Genomic DNA, 8,729 nt, shown 5'->3' on the forward strand with positions numbered 1-8,729 from the left:
GTAAATTAAAACAAGCCGACTGTACGCTGTGTCCATCTCACCCGAATGTTTAACGGCTGATGTGTCTTTGAATGTATGCTGTCAAACATTGAACACGTGTCATGTAGCATTTTATCACTTTACTGCAAAAAATGAGTGAAATTAATTCTTTAATTAACCACAATAGTTCACAGCATTCTTCATTTTCTTCTTCTTTTATTTCATTTTTAAGGTATATAATATATAATAATATTAACATTAGTTTAGTAGTTTTGTTGAAAACAACCTGTTATTTTTTTCCTATTGATGTGGATGAATATTATTTGGATTAATGATTACATATTTATCCAAATGATACAATAATAATAATAATACATTTAAAGCTAAATACATTATAAAGAAGTCCAGTACATAACACCGCAGAATGAACACTTGCTCTCAGCAGCCTGCTTCTTGTGTCACCACCTTGTCCTTGACACAAAGATAATGGATGACTACAAAAGTTATTGACTTCAAACATTTTGCACAATCGCTCAAAGAGCTGCATGTGTATGTAACTTTTCTCCCACCTTAAGTCACTGGCTTATTAATCACCTTCACACTTTTATGTAAACACCATTTTTTAATGCAGGATGTCACTTCTAGTGATGTTACAGTGTGGAGTCAGTGTTCCAGTAGATGATACTGACACACATGACTCTGCACAGTTTATAGTATGGTCTGTACTGTGTGAATGTCTTTTGACACAGTTATAGTTACTGTTTGGTCTAAAGCTGGTCTGTGCTTGATGAAAAACAGCTGATGTAACACATGAAACAGGTGAATCTCAGTAGGGACTGAGTACGTGTTTTGGTGGCTTCTGTCTCACATTTTTGTTACTGAAATATATCAATAGCTACAAATAGCACAGCTGCTGGAACAGTGCAGCCACTTGAACATATGCATGTGCAAGCACCACAATAAATACTTAATAAATATACTGAGTCCAGATGTGGTTTATTGAAGTATGGCACAGTCAAACAACAGTTTGATGAGGAGTCAATAGGGAAGGCACATTAGAATACAAAAAGGCTGCAGCAGTGTTTATTGTTTAACAACAGTAGGAGTGATCATCTTCTTGAAGGAGTAGTATTTGCATTCACTGGGTGGTGCAATGTCCATGGTGGTGGTGCTAATGTTCTCCTTCTTGAAGCCGGCTTCCAGCAGGTGAGGCACCTGACTCTCCTGAGAATCATTAACAGAGAGAGGCGGTCAGTGTGAGATGGCTCACAGCTTTATCGTCCTCCACAGCCCGGTCCTGTTTATCATTAACTTTAACATGACTGTAATTCTGATGTGTTCAGTGCTGTGCTGCATGGATAAATATAACCATGAGCAGCCCTGCTGGAACACACGTTGCAGCCAAACTTTAGTAAATACATGTTGATGACTTTTATATAATAGATCAGATCAGATAGTTCAGATGTCCTAACGTTGAATGCATTTTGTTTGCCAAATAATGTCTGCAGTATTAAATACAGCAGTTTTCAGCAAGCAACCATCTGTGCTGCCAGCTTCCAGCTCTGGAAAAGTATGAAATGTTTGTGAAAATGCTTTCCACACAAATCCATCAAGTAATGTGTGTGACTGAACAACAGTTTTTCAGATCAATCGGCATCCTATAAAGAACTATTGGCAGCTGCAGCTGTGTTGTAGGTGTGATAATCACAGCGACGATAGCTTGAAGCAGTTGGGCTGGTTGAAGCTTCTGACAGACAAATGATTCATCCGATCAGATGCCAAATCATCACCGTTTCCAAGGATGATTTCTCTTAGTATTAAACAGTAAGATGTGTTAATTTCTTCCATGGAGCGCACTACAGTGAGGTAGAAGTTATCCAGACTAACTTGGGTTTTATTCTGTCCCTGACTGCATCATGATGAAGGTTACCCACCTCAAACATTTTCTCAATGTTGTCATATTTGGTCTTGAGCAGCTCCCCCCAGGAGGTCAGGTTGCAGTAGGTGAGGACGCCGCCAGGTTTCAGCAGCCTGTGAGCATGACCCTGCAGAAAAACACACAACAAAATACTGTCAGACTCCAGCTGCATTCAGGTACTATACACAGTATGACCTCTAAGAATCTCTGTTCTGTAATGCAGTTCGAATGACCCTGGCCTTCTCTTACAAAGCCCATTGACTTTGTCCAGGATCTTTCCCTTTTTGTTGAGTGACTCCATCACTCTCCATTTCAATGTGTGTATCCTGTAGTAAGTGTGTTTTACCCACCTTGATGAAGTCAAACTGGTGAGTGTGCCATGTGTCCTCTGACAGAGGGTATGTGTCATACAGGATGCCTGAGAGAGAGGACATATAGTGTAAAATCAACAGTCTTTACACCTCCCTAGGACAGGAAGTTCCCTTCTGTCTGTTTTTTTCTTACCATCAAAGTGGTTGTCTGGCAGCGTGGGGACAACTTCCTCCCAAAGACCCTTCAGAGGTACGACCTGCAGCCGCATAAACACCACACATCAAGGAGGGGAATGCAGGTGCACAGTGCTGACAATATCAGCAAGTTATCAGTACGGTGTACTGACCTTATGTGGCTGAGACTTGGCCCAGTTCTCCAGTCGGGCGAAGACACCATCGTTGCACTCGACGATCCAGTGCTCCTCGATGGGAAAGGACTCGAGTTTGGTGGCAGCGATGGCCATGCCGAAACCGATCTCCAGAACCCGACCGCCTGCAAGAATCACAAAAAAACAGAGAGAGTCTGTGAGGATCCATGCGGGTCAGAGTAGATCTAAGGAAAAACTAAGGCAACTAGTGCAGACTTTTATTCTGAAATACATAGATCTCCCATTATTATGTAGGACAGAAAAATACCTTTTTACTACCAGTGCTGAGTATTTAACTAATAAAATGTCTCCTTCCCACTCGTCAGTGATCTTAATGGTCAGACTGGAGCATTCCCTCTCTGATGGGCGTGGAAAAGCCAGTTGGTTGTAACATGTGGTCGGACAGAAAGGCCAAAGGGTTTCATTTCATTTCAGAGCAGTATATAAATAGATGAGGGGTTAGGGCTGTATAGTTATTCCTTGACCCTTTCATAATGATTTATTGGGCCTTTAAACAGCTGTCAGAGACGCTCTGTGTAGTACTCACGTTGCTGTCTCAGAAAAATGTGGTAAAAATTATCCAAAAAGCTCCAGCCAATGCAAATGCAAGGAAAGTAGTGTTAGTGAAATATAATCCTGCAGTGAGAGTGGCCAGCATGTATCGTGGTGCATGGTACTTGCAGAAGTGCCACATTAGGTAATACTTTTTTTCTTTTAATTGTATTTAAATCAACACTTTCTTGTGAGAAAATCGTGCATTTGTTGCAATGGTCTGTGTCTGTTTTTCGCCACAAGTCTGTGTGCAGCTTTCCCAAAAAGCCAAAGGCAGATGAGCTGCATATTTACTGGCTGCTTCCCAGGGCTGAAGCAACAGCTGCTGTAGTACTCACCCAGCAGTGAGCACCATGCTGCTGCTCACACACACACACACACACACACACACACACACACACACACACACACACACACACACACACGTGTTCACATTATCAGGGAAACTAGTTGTTCAAATGTGTGAAGAAACTCCCAGACAGTACTCTGATTAAAAAAAGACACATGTGGAACCAAAAGCAAACGCATTACATAAATATACATATATTTTGTATTTGCTTGATTAGGTTTAAAAAACAAATGCCTCAACTTCACTAGCCCTCACCATAAAATCAACAATTATGTAATAGCTTATATTCACATGATATTTAACAATAGTGACATGTAGATGATTATAACTGCTTTTAAACGCTCTGTTTTTGCACTTAGGTGCGTTAACTTGTCGTTATGTTTGCAAAACATTAAAGACATAATGTGTTTGTTGAGCTGTTGCAGCCCTGTGATTTTGTTTAGCTCCACAACAACAGTTTCTGCTGTGGAGGTTCAGCATGCGTCCATTGTCGGACAAACACTACGGTGGCCACCGTAGGACATTTTTACACAACTCTTATAGCTACGACTTTTACCTTTTGAGGCTGCTACGGTTGCCAGGGAGTGCATGTACGGGGTCTCCCAGCGCTCCATCACCGGTTTGCCCATGATCTCAAGGTGTGTGTCGGCCTCATTGTAGCCGGCGCTAGCGTTGTGCCAGGAGATCTTGCAGTCCTCTCCCTTTGAGAATATGGGCTGAGCAGCGGTGGTCATTTTGTTTGTTTGCTTGTTTGTTGTTGTTGTTGTTTGGTTCTGGTCAGCGGCTCGACAGGCTGTGTCCACACACAGAAGAGGATGACAGGCAGAGGGCAGCGGTTTATATCGGGATCAGAAGTGCTGACTCCGCAGGAGTCAGAGGCACGTACTAGCTCCAAGATCCAAGACCAGCCAAGATCCTGTGAGGCCAAGATGGCTCACTCTGTGGTAAATACCAGGCCCAGTTTACACTTTACTCAAAGTGACTGTGATATCTTCACGTTTATGCAAGACTTTTTTGCTCTGTGATGACTCTGGCTTTGGATACTCTGTGACTAATTATTCATGTTCTATGTCTTTATGAATGTGCTTCTTCTTTTTGGATTTTTAAAGCTCAAATGCCATTGGCTGTCTTCTATACAGCACCATGGCTGTTAGCTACATGTTAACAACCACAGAAATAATTTATAAGACAAGTAGAAATTTTAAAAACATGATAATTGGAATATCTTGTTGAAAATGAAATGCAACTAAATTTTGATGCAGGGCACCTACAGAACAAAGGGTCATATGAGAAGCTTTAAATTACTTTATACACATTTATTACTACTACATTTTCCAAAACCAGTCATAAACCTATTTTGTGTTGAGTTTTTAGGCAACAAAACATTGCTTAGTGGTGGATTTGATTAAAACTGGGAAGTTACACTTTAAAGCAGCTGGAAGAACCTCACAAAACGTTCAAATCTAAGATCAACAGTCACAGTGGTAACGTTTATTAGCATTTCTGTCAAACTGTGTCTCACTCTGAATTTGTTGCTGCAGCCTCTTGCCTTTGTCGTACGCAGAACTAGCAGCAGAGTGAGAGGTCCTCTTCTTTTTTTGTTGCTTGGAAAGCTAAAGTCAACCATTGCATTGGATCTGGTTTACATTGGTTGTACATTCGCTCCTGTTGTGTAACAGCATTTAAGCAACCTGAGCTGGATATGCAGCAAATAATACAAAGTTAAAATGATCAGGTAATAGTCCTCGCTTCTTTTTACTGTCATCTCTTATGTTTTCCAGTTTGTATGCTAATTTAACATAAATATAAATCCCTCTGGGATGCAATTCCTAATATTAGCTCCAAGTATGTATAAAAAAAATCAAACAAATGATCTAATTATGTGTAATACATTCTTTAATCATATATTAAAATGTAAGTAATCAGTCATTTTAGTTTTCAGCTTCTCATGTGTGATTTAAACTTTGGATTTTGAACTGTTTGTCAAACAAATCGAGACATTTGAGGGGCAGTAATCAATAGTTGAGATGTAGTCATTGCAGCCCTAATCTCTGTGTAATTCTCTCATGCATCATAATTCTGTCAGATTTAGAACGTCTAACACTGAAAGCTCACTCTCCCCCACAGCTCTAAATACTCCCTTTTATTCACTGTCACTTATCCTTCTCCTGTGTGACTCACAGCACAAAGCGACAGACTGATCAAATTCTCAGCCCCTCTGCCCCGGTTACCCATCATCCACTTCACTCCCATTAGGTGAAGCTGAGTGGCACCGGCTCCTCGGTGAGGGTCCTCATCACAGTGCAGGTTTTCAGCCGCCTACCGCTTTTTACGTGAGGCACTTGACTCTCACTCCCTTTGACGTGTGAAACGATGAACCATTACTCTACTCGCAGCTTTCAGATGTAGTCCTGTCAGCGAAGGCTGTCGTTTGATGAAATTTAGCTCCGGGAAATGTCCCACTTTGACTGGACAGTGTTGGCATTGAATATTTTCCAGCTTAAACAATGTCAGTTATAGCAAGTGTGTGACATTAGGGCCGCTCACTCATGTCCTCATTGTTAACTGATCTCTGCTAAAACCTAAAAGTAAACATCGTGCCTTTGCTGCTTTGGATTATCCCCTTTTAAAGACATGTGATGGCTAAATCACAGAAAAATGTTAGAAAAGCATGTTAGGAACCACATTTTCACTGCTGCACATTATGGTTTAAAAAAAGTCATATAACAGCAGGAATGTCATGAAAACACCACCTCTGATGGGATTACTGCTGCAACAGTTGGATGGTTGGGTCAGGAGGAGCAAATCTGATGCTATTGATACTATTGATCATGTCATTTTGGAACAAAATCTGTGCCGGCGTTTTCCAGCCCGTTGTTGAATCTAGCAAGATCTACCTGAACAAGTGTCTTGTATGTGTGCAATTAATCAATAATGTCTTTAAATATGTAGTGCTGACCTTGTGTCTCCCCCTTCTGGCAGTGAGAATAATTACACAAACACAGTTGATGCCAAATGCAGCTTCTTGATTTTTAATTGACTTTTATTGTTATTAAAAAAGCACAACACTTGAGTAAAGTCAGTCCTAACTCCTTATAGGGAGGACTATTTCTGTTGTTGCAATCTTTGTACATGCCTCAGCAGTAGTTAAAAGGTTGTTGGCCCTCAGGGGCCCCAAGCAGTTGCCTGGTGTGCCTGCTGGCAAGCTGCACCTCTGCCTCCATTCTGACTCCATGGTTGCTACTCCCTACTCCTGCTTTAGCTTTGCTGCCAAAATGCCAGAGTGCGAACATCACCATCACATCACAGATTTAGCCCAATCAGAACTCTGTCAATTTAATTGGAAATATGAGTTTAAACTAAATGTCCCATTTTTAAGTTGACCTTTAGCATGCAGCCCCTTATGTTGGAGCAATAGCTTCGTTTTATTAGGTGACCTGTTTCATCACAGGTCTCCCTGCTTTGTCGCTGCCCTCAGCATTTCTGTCAGGCTGTCCCTGAAGATGACGTCCAGTAATCAGAGTCAGAGGGGCAGTAGATGGACTGTCTTCCACAGGCCAGCCAGATAATCCCTTATTTCATTATCAGTCAGTGCAGAGGTCCTTTTCAGTTTTCTGATTAAAATTCCAACAGAACGAGACATTTATCTTTTTGGAAGTTTCCTTTAAAGGGCTGCAGTTGCAGAAAACAATGGTGAAATATTTAGTATTTTGTATTAGGTTTGTATAAAGATAATATATGTTGAAATATGTTGCAATGCAAACAAGTATGCTGTCCTTTAGAGGTGATGTATTTTTTTTTTACCAGACACTGGATTACTGTTGCTATCTAAAGAGCAACAGCCTGCTCAAAAAATAAAGGGAACACAAAAATAACACATCCTAGATCTCAAATGAGGAAATATTCCAGTTGAAAATATTAATTCCTTGTTCCTTGTTGACTTGTTCCTCAAGTCAAGTCAAAATGAGGCTCAGTAGTGTGTATGACCTCCCTACAACGCCTGGTGAGGTGGTGGATGTTCTCCTGCGGGATCTCCTCCAGACCTGGACCTGCAACGTGGCGTTGGTGGATGGAACGAGACATGATGTCCCAGATGTGCTGGATTGGATTCAGGTCTGGGGAACGGGCAGGCCAGTCCATAGCATCAATGCCTTCATCATGCAGGACCTGCTGACACACTTCAGCCACATGAGGTCTAGCATTGTCATGCATCAGAAGGAACCCAGGGCCCACTGCACCAGCATATGGTCTCACAATGGGTCTGAGGATGGGTGAGCAAAACATCAGGCGGAAAGCATGAGAACAGAGAAATGGTCTGTGGTCAGCACCTGCAGAACCTCTCTTTTATAGGGCTTGTCTTGATAACTGCCTCTCATTTCCACCTGTTGTCTGTTCCATTTGCACAACAGCAGCTGAAACTGATTCACAATCAGTGTTGCTTCCTAACTGGACAGGCTGATTTCACAGAGGTGTGATTGACTTGGAGTTACATTGTGTTGTTTGTTTTTTAGCAGTGTATTTATACAGGTCATGGGTCTCTCCTCTTGGGAGCACTGAAAAAGGAATTCTGAGTATGATTGCTTGCCATAGCAACCCCTTATAGCAGCCGTCACAAACAGGTTAGTAGACATAGCTTTATAACAAATGTTCACCCCTCAACTGTAGAGAAAAAAAAATACATATTTTACTGTTCTTATGTCAGCATGTTCCCTCCAAAGGACATTATGGTACCATCAGCTCTAATACACTGTAGCTGCAGTGCAGCACACAACAGGAAGGGGGCACTGTTTTCTCAAAGTCAGTCAAGCTTCACCTTGAGAAAGAACATCAGTCTGTGGGGTGGTATTCAGGTTGTTGCAAGATTGACAGATGTGAAAATTAGAAAAATCAGAGTGGGTTCACAGTCACACTGCTATCTGTAAGACTATGCTGAAAAAGGACCTGAAAGCTTTTGGCCTAAAATACAGATAACCTTGTTCTGAATTTGTCTAATAGGCACCTAAAGCATCATGTCACCGTTTCTTGCTCTGTCTGGACTCTTTATGAACAAAACAGCACCCCTCCCAAGTGAACCAATTTGCTCTAAGAAACATAATCAAGTGTGTTTCTCTCTCTCTCATGTACGTTATAATTTGAAAAAGAATTGCTTTCAGCCCCAGTGGAGACTCTGAATCTTGACATGATAATGTGTGACCTCATTTTGTCCTAAAAAAAAAGGTAAAGAGAAACAAGAACATCTTCCAGGGACAAAC

At 41.4% G+C, this 8,729-nt stretch overlaps 1 protein-coding gene across 1 annotated transcript; it reads right to left on the reverse strand.

The window, feature by feature from the left end:
* Positions 1 to 954: 954 nt before the first annotated feature.
* Positions 955 to 4,318, reverse strand: gamt (guanidinoacetate N-methyltransferase). Its single transcript, XM_028404062.1, has 6 exons — positions 4,034 to 4,318; positions 2,556 to 2,701; positions 2,402 to 2,465; positions 2,248 to 2,315; positions 1,914 to 2,024; positions 955 to 1,203 (listed from the first exon to the last, which is right to left on the reverse strand). The coding sequence occupies exons 1-6, from the start codon at positions 4,209 to 4,211 to the stop codon at positions 1,063 to 1,065; spliced, it is 708 nt and encodes a 235-aa protein (XP_028259863.1). The 5' UTR covers positions 4,212 to 4,318; the 3' UTR covers positions 955 to 1,062.
* Positions 4,319 to 8,729: the final 4,411 nt, after the last annotated feature.

The sequence above is a fragment of the Parambassis ranga genome, chromosome 4, assembly GCF_900634625.1.
Source record: "Parambassis ranga chromosome 4, fParRan2.1, whole genome shotgun sequence".
NCBI classification, from domain to species: domain Eukaryota; kingdom Metazoa; phylum Chordata; class Actinopteri; family Ambassidae; genus Parambassis; species Parambassis ranga.

Excerpts from the sequence above, each read along its gene's own strand:
- gamt (XM_028404062.1), bottom strand. The coding sequence starts at position 4,211 with ATGACCACCGCTGCTCAGCCCATATTCTCAAAGGGAGAGGACTGCAAG. Across the intron at positions 2,466-2,555 it reads CCAAGTCTCAGCCACATAAG|GTCGTACCTCTGAAGGGTCT; the intron begins GTCAGTACACCG and ends ATGCGGCTGCAG. Across the intron at positions 2,316-2,401 it reads GCCAGACAACCACTTTGATG|GCATCCTGTATGACACATAC; the intron begins GTAAGAAAAAAA and ends CCTCTCTCTCAG.